Source organism: Salminus brasiliensis, chromosome 3 (genome assembly GCF_030463535.1).
Source record: "Salminus brasiliensis chromosome 3, fSalBra1.hap2, whole genome shotgun sequence".
NCBI classification, from domain to species: domain Eukaryota; kingdom Metazoa; phylum Chordata; class Actinopteri; order Characiformes; family Bryconidae; genus Salminus; species Salminus brasiliensis.
Genome location: NC_132880.1, coordinates 44,552,738 through 44,569,144, shown reverse-complemented (window position 1 = coordinate 44,569,144; position 16,407 = coordinate 44,552,738). Strand labels below are relative to the sequence as shown.

At 41.4% G+C, this 16,407-nt stretch overlaps 1 protein-coding gene across 3 annotated transcripts in view; it reads right to left on the bottom strand.

Moving 5' to 3' along the window:
- Positions 1 to 9,070: 9,070 nt before the first annotated feature.
- Positions 9,071 to 16,407, bottom strand: part of tnrc18 (trinucleotide repeat containing 18) — a 78,820-nt gene continuing 71,483 nt past the window's right edge. For all 3 annotated transcript variants that reach the window (XM_072676349.1, XM_072676351.1, XM_072676350.1), the window contains exons 28-30: positions 15,668 to 15,904; positions 14,065 to 14,139; positions 9,071 to 13,936 (exon numbers count right to left, since the gene is read on the bottom strand). In XM_072676349.1, the coding sequence (XP_072532450.1) occupies positions 13,730 to 13,936; positions 14,065 to 14,139; positions 15,668 to 15,904 (519 nt within the window). In that variant the 3' untranslated portion in view covers positions 9,071 to 13,729. The remainder of the gene's footprint in view (positions 13,937 to 14,064; positions 14,140 to 15,667; positions 15,905 to 16,407) is intronic.

Here is a 16,407-nt window from a genome sequence, read left to right as displayed (position 1 = left end):
GGTAAATGGCTCTCTGGTGAGGAGACGAGGCCCATTGCACACACGCACACACACACATACATACACATACATACACACCCTGTCTTTAATTTGCCTTCTGCTGTACACTCTATCCACGAGCACACTCCCACTTCCAGACATCCAGGCTGAGCTTCATTCTCCTCCACTGCCTTAATGACAGAAAGCAACTGCAATTCCCCCAAGCAAGGTTACGATACGAACGGAGACCTCCTAGAGGCTTTCTGCCCTGTGGTGAGTGCCTCGGATGGAAGAGTGTGGTCGGAGACATCCATCTGCTGCTGTGGACTGTAGCGCTGCCATAAATTCTGCTTTCCCCCGCAGGAGGCCAGTGGATGGGCGGGGAGAGATATGAGAAGGTCCTCAGGCCCCACAGAGGCCTTCCAGGCCCAAACAGTGACTGGCCCCTTGCATGCTGTCAGCACCGCTGGCCATAAACAGGAGGAGAAGCTTTGGCCTTGAAGGAGAGGTAGAAAGAGTGAGAGAATGGGGGCCAGAGCATAGTTTTCATCTCTGTGATCGCTTAAGCAGCTTCTCCCCGGAGGCTTAGTCTTCCGCATTGCTGAAACAGCCGTTTTCAACCTCAGCAGTCGTCTCTACATTATAATGGAATGTAAAAAATCCCTCAAAAAAGCCCTTTTAACCCATTATTAGGTGAACTGCTATGCCATCATTTTGAGATTTCATTATTTTAATAACACATTATTTTCAGATACTATCATTATTTTGATTGAGATTGTCTCATTTAGAGACACCAGGTCATTTTGAGATACTAAGACAATATTTGGAGAAACTCATTTTTAAACACTCATTGTTTTCAGATACCAAGTCATTGTCATGAGATGCTAAGTAATTATTTTCTCATTATTTAAAACACTCATTATTGTCAGATACTCATTAGCATTATCCTGAGAAATTCTCACTATGTTGAGATAAAGGCAGTAGTTTGAGATATAACCTCCTTCTTTTGAGACTTTCACTATTCTGAGATACTATCCCATTATTTTGAGATATTCTGTTTGAGATACTAAGTCATTATTTTGAGAAACTAAGTTATTATTCTGATAGACTAAGTGATTATTCTGAGAAACTAAGTCATTACTTTGAATTACTAAGTCATTATTTTGTGATACTAAGTCATTATTGTGAGAAACTAAGTCATTATTTTGAATTACTAAGTCATTATTTTGTGATACTAAGTCATTATTGTGAGAAACTAAGTCATTCTGAGAAACTAAGTGATTATTTTGAGATACTAAGTCATTATTTTCATATATTATTTAATTATTTTCAGTAACTATTTTATTTTGATATATAAATACATTATTTTAAGAAAGATTTTGAGATTATTATTTTTAAACACTCTTATTAAAATACTAATTATGTGGAAATACTAAGTCATTATTATGAGATATTAAGCCATTATTTTTAGATACGAAGTTGTTAGTTTGGAATACTATCACATTTTAAAGTGTTATATCATTGAGGCACTTATTTTGAGATACTATCTAAAAAAACTATTCTGATACACTTATTATTTTGCCATACTAAGTCATTATTTGTCATGCCAGCAGCTTATGACGCTTGGGAGTGGGATAAATTCAGAGGACTTTGGGTTGGATTTCAGGCTTCTGCTTTGTAGTAGGAAGCCAGTCCCCCCTCTCTGATAAGTGGAGCTAGGAATGAAAGATGACGGGTTAAAAGGGAGATGATGGGATAGCGGAGGTTTGTGAAGACTTGGCAAAGACGTGAGCAACGAACAGATTGAATTTATAGGATGTTAGATTGGGAGAAGGAGCTTGTTCAGGTATGTTCCTCCTCCCAAAATGTAGCAATTTCATAATAGCACCGAGAGACTAAATCGTTTGTATGCCCTCTTTGATTTTTAGAAATGATCTCAGTATTTGTAGAAACTTTCTTAAATTATTTAAGTTATTTTAAGCTCTTTTGACACTTTTTTGAGATGATTATGCTTTTGGAATGGGAAAAATATTTATTTATTTATTTATTTATTTAAAGTGGTAGGAATGGCCTTCCATAAGACAAGAAGAAATTAAACAAATAAAAACATGCAGCCCCAAGTCAAAAAGCTAAAGACCACAGGTCCTCCAAGCTGGAGGAAGAAACATTGAGAGGAATCACAAATGGGGACCCATCCTTCTTTGGGCAAAAGCACCTATAAATGACTAGTAAAGGGTATACAGACACCTTAACACCACATAAGTCCATCATATGATAAGTCGATATGTCAGGGTGTACCGACATAAGCACTGATATGCTGAGCAGTAGTAATGGCAACAGTAAGGCTCAGTGAATTCCATAATACATTCAGGTGTCTGTACATCAGGACGACACACAGTTAAAAACCGAGCCAGTGGATGCCCTATTCAAACACTACCTCTGAGTTTTGAACAGAGCACCCGCTGGGCCCCAAGCTGGAGCTCTTTTCTCAGAGGACGGCGCCGCTGGCCAACTCTCCGTTTAAAAGCTAGCAGGCCGAGAGAGGTTGTGACAGAAACTCTCCACGCCATCAAGCACACTTCAAACACAGAGGCCATTTCATGGCCGGATGGTCATGACGACGCACAAAATGGACCCTAGCTGCCGAGAAGGAGTGGACGGTGTCTCCACACACAGCGCACTTTAATTGTCCCCTGCCTCAGTTCATTAGGCGAGCATTCCAGCTAAATGACTCCTGAATCGTTCATCATGAAGGACGGTATGAATATTGCATGGTCTGTTTTATTTTTGGTGGGGGGGGATTATTAGCATAATGATGTCGTGTGAAGGGCTCCTCCAGCTAGTGAGGGAACATGGCGGTAAGTGAACGAGGCTGCACTGGCGGGATTAATTGCTTTTTATGAGCGCTGACAGCAGTGGGCGAGAGACACAGTGTATGCCTAGTTCTTAAGGCAAGACATGGCAGGCAAAAACACTGGGCCTCATTCACGAAGTGTTCTTATGAGGAAATTTCTTCTTAAAACCCACTTTTAAGTTTTCACAAAGAGTCTGACATTCACCAGTGTTTTCTTATTTGGGATTTGTTCGGTTTACGAGGACAATGGGGACCATCATTATAAAAGCAGAGCTGCGAACAATTCTGCTCTTTAAAACATCAAGAATGTAACGTAACGTTTTGTTAGGACGTTTCTCAAGAAATAATAAAACAAAAGTTGATGAATGAGGCCCATCATTTTATTATGCACTTGTCAATTTTGAGATATTGCTTATATAGCATGTCTTGGAAGAAAAAAAATGTAGGTGTTTATATTTCTGCACTTGTGTCATAGATTTCTCCTAAATTCATAAAAAGTTGGCATTCTAACGCAGCATCCTGTACCGGGACCATTGTCCACCGCAATGTCAGCACCGGTCTGGTTGTAAAGCTCTTTCTCTCCTGTGCAATGTTTTCTAAATATAATTTTTTTTATCAGCAAACAACCATGAAAGAAAAAAGATGGATTTAAACCAAAAGCATTAAAAAATTAATTGGCTGGTGTCGATATGTTTAATCTTTTGAACCCTAAAGGCCTGTATGAGGGCCCATACCTTTATTCCTTGCCCTCAAATTCCATAAAGTACATACAGTGCATCCGGAAAGTATTCACAGCGCTTCACTTTTTCCACATTTTGTTAGGTTACAGCCTTATTCCAAATTGTATTAAATTAATCTCTTTCCTCAAAATTCTACACAAAATACCCCATTATGACCATGTGAAAAAAGTTTTCTTGAGAGTTCTGAAAATTTATTACAATTAAAAAACAAAGAAATCATATTTACATAAGTATTCACAGCCTTTGCTTAATACTTTGTAGAACCACCCTTGGCAGCAACTACAGCCTCAAGTCTTTTTGAATATGATGCCACAAGCTTGGCACACCTCTCTTTAGGCAGTTTTGCCCATTCTTCTTTGCAGTACCTCTGAAGCTCCATCAGGTTGGATGGGAGACGTCTGTGCACAGCCATTTTCAGATCTCTCCAGAGATGTTCAATCGGATTCAAGTCTGGGCTCTGGCTGGGCCACTCCAGGACATTCACAGAGTGGTCCTGAAGCCACTCCTTTGAGATCTTGGCTGTGTGCTTCGGATCGTTGTCCTGCTGAAAAATGAACCGTCGCCCCAGTCTGAGGTCAAGAGCGCTATGGAGTAGGTTTTCATCCAGGATGTCTCTGTACATTGCTGCATTCATCTTTCCCTCTATCCTGACTAGTCTGGCAGTTCCTGCTGCTGAAAAACATCCCCATAGCATGATGCTGCCACCACCATGCTTGACTGTAGGGATGGTATTGGCCTCGTGATGAGCAGTGCCTGGTTTCCTCCAAACATGACGCCTGGCATTCACACCAAAGAGTTCAATCTTTGTCTCATCAGACCAGAGAATTTTGTTTCTCATGGTCTGAGAGTCCTTCAGGTGCCTTTTGGCAAATTCCAGACGGGCTGCCTTGTGCCTTTTACTAAGGAGTGGCTTTCGCCTGGCCACTCTGCCATACAGGCCTGATTGGTGGATTGCTGCAGAGATGGTTGTCCTTCTGCAAGGTTCTCCTCTCTCCACGGAGGAACGCTGGAGCTCTGACAGAGTGACCATCGGGTTCTTGGTCACCTCCCTGACCAAGGCCCTTCTCCCCCGATCGCTCAATTTAGATGGCCGGCCAGCTCTAGGAAGAGTCCTGGTGGTTCCAAACTTCTTCCATTTACGGATGATGGAGGCCACTGTGCTCATTGGGACCTTCAAAGCAGCAGAAATTTTTCTGTATCCTTCCCCAGATTTGTGCCTCGAGACTATTTTGTCTCGGAGGTCTACAGACAATTCCTTTGACTTCATGCTTGGTGTCTGCGCTCTGACATGCAGTCAACTGTGGGACCTTATATAGACAGGTGTGTGCCTTTCCAAATCATGTCCAATCAACTGGATTTACCACAGGGGGACTCCATTTAAGCTGTAGAAACATCTCAAGGATGATCAGTGGAAACAGGATGCACCTGAGCTCAATTTTGAGCTTCATGGCGAAGGCTGTGAATACTTACGTAAATGTGATTTCTTAGTTTTTTATTTTTAATAAATTTTCTGAACTCTCAAGAAAACTTTTTTCACATGGTCATAATGGGGTATTTTGTGTAGAATTTTGAGGAAAGAGATTAATTTAATACAATTTGGAATAAGGCTGTAACCTAACAAAATGTGGAAAAAGTGAAGCGCTGTGAATACTTTCCGGATGCACTGTATTAGTTTTATAGTAATTACTGAATATCTCATTGTAGATACTGAATACTTCATCGTGGACACTGAATAACTCATCGTGGATACTGAATAACTCATCGTAGATACTGAATACTTCATCGTGGACACGGAATAACTCATCATGGATACGGAATAACTCATGGTGGATACGGAATAACTCATCGTGGATACGGAATAACATCATGGATACTGAATAACTCTGTAGATACTTAATAACTCATTGCGGTTACTGAATAACTCATCGTGGATACGGAATAACTCTTCGTGGATACGGAATAACTCTTCGTGGATACTGAATAACTCATCGTGGATACGGAATAACTCATCGTGGATACGGAATAACTCATCGTGGATACTGAATAACTCTTCGTAGATACTGAATAACTCATCGTGGATACGGAATAACTCATCGTGGATACTGAATAACTCATCGTGGATACTGAATAACTCATCGTAGATGCTACATAACTCATCGTGGATACGGAATAACTCATCGTGGATACGGAATAACTCATCGTGGATACTGAACTATTTATAGTGAATACTAAATAGTTCATAGTGGATGATCTCTGATATTCTGAGCCAGGAATCTCTGCTTCAGTAGCACTGACACACACCTGAAGCTACTTAATGAGGCGACTGTTCATATAGTATTTATAGATTTAGTTATATAAGTATTATATAGCATTTTATGTTTATGAACATTGTGAACACAAACATGGGGTTTCTACAGCTGTTGACAGTATTTTCTGACTGATGGAGAGATAAAAAGATATCCTAAACTCCCAAAACAAGAGCAACAAGAGCGTCAGTGAGGTCAGGATGTTGGTAATCATCACCCCACCTCATCCCCAACCCATCCTAAAAGTACTGGATGGAGCTCCACCATCCATTATTACAGACTCCACAGCTCAATGCTGGGGATTGTCACGAGCCACATCACTGAGCCCAAGCTGCTTTCTACCCTGTAGCTTGGATGTAGTCTCATTTCTTTAATGATGATTTCAGTGATCCAGAACTGTGTTTTGTTTTTAAGCAAGTGTGTTATGTTATTTTCTCCAGAGCTGAAAAGATGCAGAGAGGAATAAAGGAGCAGGATGGGGAGGGAATCTTTTTCACAGAGGAAGAAGAAGAGGAGGAGGAGGAGGAGTAGGAGTAGGTGTCCCTCGTCACCCCAGAGCTAATGTTGTCTCTGAATGAAGTCACAGGGTTGTGGGAAGCCGAGTGCTGGAGATGAAGCGGATTGCATGTTGTTGCAAGTCGAGCTCAAAGACGGAGGCAAGGTTTCAAAACAACAGCTTTACATTCGAGCCGCCTCGGCCATGAGTGACTGAGGCAGACATGAAAGCAGCCCTCGCTCTGCTTTATTGGCTCCTTCGTGTTACAGAAACGACATCAAAGTGCTCCAACTCCAATATGTCTGTATTTGCTGCTCCTCGCCTGTTAACCCCATAATCTCCTCTGAAAACATACACAAGCTCTGCTTTCAGAAAGTAGGACAAGCTCTCTCTTGTTCTTAGGGATGGGTCGATTGATGCCGAGGTGCTGGAACTTCTTTCTGACCCAGTTTACACCCGGTCACTTCATGTGGCTAGCATCTGCACTTTGATACACTTTGAGATTTTAGACACATGCAAATCAGATCACTGGCTCGTTGTGCAGCAATTATTATTAATGATTTGGTTGTACTGGGAGGGGTTTCCTACATCAACTTCAAGTAGAACTCTAATATTTATGTCTCCTTTAAAGCTACGCTATTTTGCCAAAAGTATTGGGACACCTGTGCATTCATTGTTTCTTACAAAATCAAGGGTGTTTAAAAAATAAATAAATAAATAAAAGATCCTGCTTTTGTTGGAGTAACTGTCTCTACTGCCCAGAGAAGAAGGCCTTCTACTAGATTTTGGAGGAGCATTGCTGTAAGGATGTAAGGAGCATTAGTGAGGTCGGGATGTTGGATGATCACCACCCCAACAACTCCCCAACTCATCCCAAAAGTACTGGATGGAGCGCCACCATCCATCATTCCAGAGAACACAGTTCTTCCACTGCTCCACAGCTCAATGCTGGGGGGCTTTATACCCCTCTACTAGCCCACACCTGGCATTAGGCCGCATGGTGCCAACAGGTTCATGTTTATCTGCTTCAGAAAGTCCTACTGTCAGTACTTCTATACAGGGACTAGACAAGCTGTGTGTGTGCATTTGCACATCTGGGTCTGAAATGGGTGCACCTTACTAGTTCCAGCATCTGGTGGGCAGGCTTTCAGCTCTCAATGCGTTGAATTTTTTTTTTTCTTTGCTTCTTGGTCTGGCAATCCCGCAGCAGCGCCATTAGCATCGCTTCCTATTAACAAACAGAACATGTCTGTGGGCTCAGAGTGAAAAATGTTAGTCCTTCATCTTATAGTATGTTAATCACAGTGTGTTTCGCTTTACTCTTCTGCTACATTAAAAGGAATCTATGAGAATTGATGATGTGGAGCTAAATATGCAGGATACAGTTTGCAAGTAATAAAATTAAGAAGCACTTCCATTTGATTGCATTATGCTAATTTTATGCCATTACAAGGGAAATCAAAGAGATGCATTTTCAAACCTCATCTTTATGGTTACTGGAAACCGAGAGGTTTTTTTTCCCCTGTTGAAGGGAAATAACTAGTTTCAGTTGAAGAAGGAGCCGCTGATACAATGTGAGCATTCTCTCTGGTGCTGCATTTAATTGAGTCTGGGCTGGTAGGACCATTAAAAGGCTGCTGAACGGTTTGAAACAGTGACCCCAGTCATTCTCGCCCACTGATAATGGGGAGGCCTTTTTCCTCTCTCTGTAACAGCAGGTTTGCCCACTTATAAAACAAGCCTGTTTTGCTGCCGTGACAGGGTGGTGATGTATTACCACTCCAAGAAGGAATTTCTGAAGGGCCAAACACCACTACTGCGGCCACTTTAATGGTCCAGGGAAGGAAAATGTGGGTCTGTTAACATTTTCACTGGGCTAAGTGAAGAACGCAGGGTACATTTCTGAAAAGAAACAATAATAACCTCATTCGTGTGAAGACCTTCACGGCATTCTCGAGCATTCAGTCTAGCTTTTTCCAATATAGAGTTTTTTATACTCTGAGCTGCAGTGAAAAGGGTAAGTATTTATTTTCTTTAACCAGGGTGGAGAATTTCAGCATAATGGCTGTGAACCACAAAAGACCAAGTTCCACTCCAACTCTTATTACTAGACTCTCTGGTCCCTCACGGCTAGGAGCACCAATGACGGGGAGCTGTGAGACACTGTCAGTCACAGTCCTTAAAAAAAACAGAAATACACTTAGTATCTGCTGTATACAGTATCTAATCATTTCAGTAGGAACGGACCAGCAAAAATAAATAAATAAGTAAATTGTCTAATCGTACTTGGAGTAACATCTTTAAATGAACTCACAATATAAGCAGTGATTTGGTCTTCTCATGAAAAGTTGTCATTTTGGAAATGAGCATGAGCAGCCCATTATGCAGGTTCTACATGCTGGTTTTGATTTTCCTGTCTTGCCAGCAGAGGAGCAGATCTCTCAGTTTTTTTTGTTCTTGGCCTCCTCATGGCCAATGAGGTTTTCTATGGTTTCTCATTGTGTGATTGTGTCTATATCCGTTTAGTTTAGTTTGGTTTTAGGTAACCCCTGTTTTCTTCAGCTCAGGGTATTTACGGTGCTTCTTGGTTCATTATAGCTCTGATTTATAGCGACGGCATTCAGTGGAGGGACACAGTGTTCGAGCGGTTCCCAGGTTGTGTGACCGGAAATAAAAACACAGCATTATCTTTTTTTTTTATGCAGTTTATTGATGAACTAGAAAATCGAGTTGCTAAAAGAACTGGAAAGAACACTGATTAAGCTGGTTTTCTGTTTACACACAGGTCAACAGCAATCTTACAACAGGTTTTCAATTTTCTCAAAAAAAAATTCTCTTTATTATAATCATCATTATTATTATTATTTTGAACAGGATTAAATGTGTGTACAAAGTGTATGTCCCCCTCTCATAAAGGACCATTTACAAAACCATGATGCTTTTTAAAATTTCAAAAATCATTTTAAAACTATAGCTTTTATTATTTTATCATTATTTTTTTGTAACAGGACTTTACCGATGCTGACGGACCAGCAGACAAAGACCAGTGAAGGACCAGCCTCCAGTCCACACTCTCTCTTGCTCGCTCTCTCTTTCTCTCTCTCTAACAATCTTCGTCCCTCACTAGCAGCTACCTCACAGAAACCACATTCAGCAGTATTGCACATTAAGCATGGAGGACGATTGTTCTGAGAGGGGGAAACGTGACAAGAAAAGAAAAACCCTGACCGGATTAGATAAAGAAAAACGAGGGGGAGGGAAAAGGGCCAACAGAATCATGCAAACAGCAAAACCCATCAAGGTCTGGCTCTTCTATACGAGAGCTGTTTCTAACGAGCCAGTTAATCCTCGTACGTTATAGAGAGACGTCCAGACACGGATCTGGACGAGTAGCAGAAGACACTCATCAACTAAGTTCACCCTACATGACAGCTACCAGCAGAGGCCACTGTCTCCCTCAGTGACCAGAGGGTGGGGGGGGGGGGGTCTGGGTAAGGGGATGGACTCGAGCACTAAGCTAGAACTCGCACTGAGTTGACTGTGTTGAGACACAGCAAGCAAAATAGAGTTTTATTGATTGCTCTGCTCTAATAGTATTTATTACTAGAGGCATAAAGTCTATTTCTACAACATGCAGACAGAACCACTATAAAAAAAAGTGCTTTACAGCTTGACTCAAGCTCCAAGTAAACGTTTTTCTGTTCTGAGGGGCACTTAAAATTGTACAACTTGATAAAGACGTAGAATATTCAACACAAAAATAAGCACATTTCAGAGTTTTGGACCATGATTGCTTGCTTAATGTTGCTTCAGATTTTAGGTGATTTTTGTCAAAGATCATTTGGCACCGTTTTAGTCAGCTTTGGGTAATGTTGAAAAGAAATCCTCGACCGAAATAATAAATCAGAAGACTCCGAAAAAACAGTCCAAACCTGATATAGAGACAGAATATACAATTTACCTCGAGACCACATATAATGATTAACATGTTAAGAAATAACCTATTGAATATCAACAAGATATCATCTCTGTAAGAGAGGCTGGGCAATGTCATATGAAACACGAGAAAAAAAAAAACAAAAAAAAAAGAATTCAGACACATTTACTTGATATACTCACTTTCTCTTTCTGTGTGTATGTGTGTGTGTGTATATACAGAATATATACGCACACACAAATATAGCACACAATAGTGTCAACACATTATTACAATATAAAGACTTTCTGAAATACTGAGTAGGCCTAAATTGGTCTGGGTTACAAAGCCCAGACGTCTCTAGTGTCCTCTGCTCCCTTCTTGTTGTGTTTATGTATGTATTTATCTAACTATCCCTTCCTTAAAGAGAACAGCTGATAGATGGTTAGAAAGAACACAAAAAAAGAATGAAAAATAGTAATAAAAAAAATAAAAATAAAAAAAATAAAACAGCAATGAATGACTAACATTTTGGCCAAAAGTAACGGAGTTGAAACAACAAAAAATAAAGAACAGAGTTAAGGCCTGAAATAGTGTACTTTTGCCGATACAGGGCCTAATCTAAAGCTTCACTATATGGCTGAATATAAAGACAGCAACAGAAAGCAGGATTGTGGTGAGCTTTAAAAAGACATATATTAAAAATGAAAAAGGGAGGCATAGAAAGAAATATGGCAATGAAAAGATCTGGCTAGATAGTTCATCTATGGGTGGGATTTCTAGAGTGACACTAGGAAAACTGCAAGCTCTGAATTTGCCCCCAAAATGACAGTAAAGCATTCAGATTTCAGACGAATAGGAGGAAATGTCTGTCAGTGGCTAAGATTGGTGGGCAGACCTACTGCAGCTGGAACTGGTTACAAATAAACCGGTGAAAAAAGAAAAGGAACCAAAACAAAGAAAGAAAATCAACAGCCCCATTAAAACCTCATCCTAAAAGGCTTGACACATGCTCTCAAGGAACACTTTCCACCCAGCATCAAACACAAAATATATGCATCTGACTGGATATAAAAAAACATGTCTGATAATTAGACATTAGACAACATTCATCCATTCATTCATTGAACCACAACAAGAGGAGGCACAAATATAGGACCAAAAAAACAAAAAAACTAAACATGAGTGTTTGCGAGTCTGAAAATTTTCTCAGCACATAATGATGCCAGAAATCAAATACATTTGATTGGTCTTGATTAGAGGAGCAGCGAATAAACAGCCTGGTCCTGTATCGGCGTAGATGAGAGTGCCTCTGGTGAGTGATGGCGCTTTCTTTGGAATACAATATCAATCAGAAAGACCTATTTACAAAGAGCAACATTCAAACTGTGTGATTGGGCCAACATTACGCAGCCTCTGGGGACCAAGGTTAAGGCTATTAAGGCCGTAGACCAATATACCAGCAGGATGCAGGAATGGGCGAGAGGGACAGATGCAGGCGGGCGAGCTAGCAAACGAGCAAGCAAATATAGAAGCAAAGCAGAAATACTGCAGCATCCAGCACGAGCATTTCCGACATCCCACACATCTCTGATTGAGGTCTTTCGTCCCCGTGCTGGGCTGCTTGGCTAGTCGCATAGTCTAACAAAGTGCTTTTTTCACTGCTTTTGGAGAGGACAGACTGGGCGAGGAGAACAGGAATGCTTAAAGGAAGGAAGAAAACACCAAAAATATATAGACAGAAAGCCAAGCAACACAGGCATGTCAGTCAAGGGTCTAAATAAGCTATAAGCTAACAAAGCCTGATCAGTCTGCACAACCGGCAGAATACTCATGAAATACAGCCTCAGTTGGGGATTGTCAAAGGAAATCTGTCCGAAGACAGACTGATGGGTAGAGTTAAGTGCTTTCTGTTGTAAAACTGCAGGACTGGACAACTGGTTCTGAACACCAGCGCTCACCACAAACCCCAAAGTCCAGTAATAGTATCCTGGATATTATTATATTCAGTACTTTACATTGCGCTGTCAATGTAGTGGGCATCTGAGATGACTTTCAATAGCAATTTCTGAGATCCATAATCGAAAACTTTTGAACTTCCTGATGTTCGCTTAACTTTGATCTTATTCACAGTTTTATTAAAGCTTTTTTATCCCCCTCTTCTACCGCTTTAAAAAATTACTTTCACATAAATCTATGGTACACGAAAATAAAATGTGGGTCTATACTGTATATATAGAGTGTACGTCTATGTATTTACAAATGTAGCTATCTGTACAACAACGTTTGAGACCACGGCAGCCCATGAGTCATACAAAGAGCCCTTTCTGCCTCGCTGGTTGGAGGACAGGGCCGTATAAATATTCTGATAGATCTTTCGGGCTGCTCGTTGGAAAAGTGACTCACACTTTCCTGTGAATAAACAGTGCGGAGTGCAGGAACGGCTTGGGCTCCGGCACAACAGACCACAGACCTGTCCACAGGTCAGAAGCCCTGTGGCAGACTGTTCTTACTTTTCCTTTCTTCTTCTTTTTTATTTATTTATTTTTTTTTTTAAGTGCTTCAGATTGTTCCCCTACACATCCTCGTGTGGAGGTGTCAGTGCGGGCTGCAGATTTAAGAGTCCGGGCTTGTATCAGCTGTCCAAGTTCATTAGCTGGCCTACAGTCGCCCAATTAAACTGCAGCACGTTTTTTTTTTTTTAACTGGGAGGTCGGTGGACAGCAGACGGGCTGGTACGGATAGCTTCTCTGGGTGGACTGAAGTAGCAAGTGTGACATTCACTGTCACTCTGAATCTCTTCCTCCACTGAAGCTTGGTCCCTCAACCCCCGAAGCCGGTTCCCAGCAGCCAACCCCTCCCAATCACCCGGCGGACTCGGTCCCACTGGACTGTGTCGCGTCGCCTCGGTTCCAGATATGCTGCTGACAGCTGGAGACCGAGGAGGAGCTCAGCTATGCAGATACACACGACCTTAAAGACAATTCAGACACTTTCGTTTTCGGAAGCTTTGCAATATCCAAGGCTATGATTGGTCCACCACGCTTGCATCACTGTATCAGAGCTAGAACAAGCTAGGCTCTTCTAACCGCTTAGACACGTCCCCCACGATCGCCTTCCAAGCTCCTCCACACACGTACTTTAACAATACTGACAGATCATGAGCTGCCATTGACTTGGATTCGTCCAAAGTGCTTGAATCTCAGATGAGGATCAGAGTAGCTCTCGTATCTGATCCAGTGCAGAGGTACAGTCTTCTCACTCTGGGCCTACAAGTATCTTCTTTGAAAACCTACTTAACCAGGAGGAGATCCGTTTAAGGCTTCCACAACTATCTAGCCCTTGTTCATCTTGTACAAAGATTTTCGCTCAATCTTGTGCTGCAACTCTTCTTCTGCGGAGCTGAAACTTTCAGGGGCAGGGTGTCGAGAGCCCTCCTCAGCAGATGACGGGAACCCCATCAGTGTTGAAAATCATTCCTGTGGTGGGTTCGTAAGTGCCAGCCAGGTAGTAGAGGTCCTCACTGTCCTGGTACTTCTTGGTTTTAATCATCTGTTCGTACTGCTCCAGGCTGACCACCAAACACTTGTGAGAGATGGTCTGAACATCATTCTCGTCAATGTGAGATGACTGGTACAGAGCCCTCTGCAGAAAGGAACATACCTTGAGTTAGAAGACAGACTCTCACAGGCATTTTTTTGGCTGAAATGTACATTTTTACATTGTTATGTTGTCATTTGATAAGTTTTATATCACTGCATGAATCTGCTTACTTCCATGAAATCCTTCCTCTGGTTGGAGGCCTGTAGAACAGCAGGAAGACTCCTCCCAGACAACTGATCCCAGTTCTGTCGAGATAAAATAGGACAGAAGGCTCTGAAATTCACCTGCTTATTCACTGTTTCTTCTGAAATCAAGGCTATTCAAAAAGAGTTTATCCTGCTTTTGTCGGAGTAACTGTCTCCACTGTCCAGGAAGGAAGACTTGCAGTGAGGATTTGATTCAACAACACTGAGCACAGCAAACCACTAAAACGTGTTAATTGCTATAGGCGGCTATTCTCCAATTATCTGGGCATGTTTAATGCAGGCAATAAGTATTTCACAGGTTCATTCAATGTATGTGTTCTGTAGAATGCTGCTGGGCCAATCATAACACAGGAACCTATGACATTTGGGGAAGTGGTGGCTCAGCGGTTAGAGCTCCGGGCTATTGATGACAGGGTTGTGGGTTCAATACCTGGCCTCAGCAAGCTGCCACTGTTGGGCCCTTGAGCAAAGCCCTTTACCCTCTGTGCTCCCCAGGTGCTGCAGCAAAGGCTGCCCACCGCTTCGGGCACGTGTGTTCACTGTCCACTGTGTGTGTGTTTCACTGGTGTGTATGTGTGTGTTCACTGCACGGGTGGGTTAAAAGCGGAAGCCAAATTCCATCCGTGTCCAACACAAATGGTAAAAATGGTTGTCTTGTCTACACATCTGCCTACAGGCCAGACTTTCAGTTTAGACTCGTTAGATTTTATTTTAAGACTGAATACAAATGTTGTTTTTTTTTTTATCTGAAATATATTTCAGAATCTACATAATGAGTGTTCTGATTATTTATTCGCTTAGATCTAAGATTTATTCATATTTAATGAAAAACACAGGCGCCTAATAATCCTGTAGAAGACAAGAAATTATTATTTCAAAGCCAGCGATGCTGCACATTTCTGTCAGGCTTAACCTTTTTCTTCTCATCTAAAAATAATTCCAATCATGACTCATTTCTTTTGCTAATCTTCTTTATGTTTAAAAAGAAATAAAGAAGCCAGCTGATTCAGACTCTAGTAGATTGTGGCACATTGCTGTGAGGATTTCATTTCGTTCAGCAACATTGGACGTATTGTGTTATTGTATTAAATAATATGTAGAGTAGCTGTATATTGTTAACACTAGAGTCACCAACAGCCGGAACAAATTCCATGTGTGTGAGAACACACTTGGTCAATAAATCTGATTCTGATTGGATGGAGCACCATCATTTCAGAAAACACAGTTCCACTGCTCAATGCTGGGGGGTTTATACCCCTCTAACCCAGACCTGGCATTGGGAATGGGCATGGTGCCAATAGGTCCATGTTTATCTGCTCTGGACAGTCCTATTCTATTGGCAGTACTTCTCCATATGGGCTAGACAAGTTGTTTGTGTGCATTTGCACATCTGTGTCAGCAACGGGTGCAACTTAAAGGACCTGAATGTATTCATTAAAAGGGTTGTCCACAAACATTTGGACATTTAGTTTACCTCAAGTAATATGCTGTTGCAATAATGTTACGTGCGGTCGTTACAGCTTCAAGCAAAGCACTCAAATTACAAACAAACAAACAGAAAAATAACCTTTTTGTCATGAAGCTTTTTTCCAGGGTTGGTCTCCTCTGGATGGTAGAACCATTTGACACGGACCACCATGTTGTTTCCCCAAGACTCCCACATGCTCTGGATGTGACCAATAAATGGGAGATTGGGGCGTCCAGCGGACAAGAAAACAGCGCAGTCTCCAATTCGGATCATTTCCTTCCCACGCATGATGGCCTTGTAGAAAAGCTTCTTCGCTTTGCCCTTCATCCCCCGTCTCTGCAATCAAAAGTTAAACACTTTTCAGTCTGGATCGGAGTTCATCAAAACGCAAGGTGGCTTTAAAAGACATTTAGAAGCTAAAAGAAACATCTAAGGAAGTGCCTAAACCACGACTATGCAACAGTCAATGGATGGAAGTGGAGTAATCGCTTATTCAGCTTAAGAACGTTACATTAAGCAACCCTTAGATGTCTCCGTTATTGCCAACAATAACAAAAAAAGCATACTGCATTTTACATTAGTCACACACAGCTCACAGAAAGCACCTGAAGAAACTGCTGACAGTGCAGATGTGTGTTAGTAAGCAGAAGAAGATCAGAATTTGAAGTTATTGTGAGTATTTTTTTGAGTGTTTTTCTTACATTACACAATTTTTGCACCATTAAAACACACAGTACGTCCTTAAGTAGTTACATTTACATACAACACCACAGTCAGAATAATGACCACCTCGAGTTTAGAATGAACTCTGCCCGGGACGTCACAGATGCCACATGACT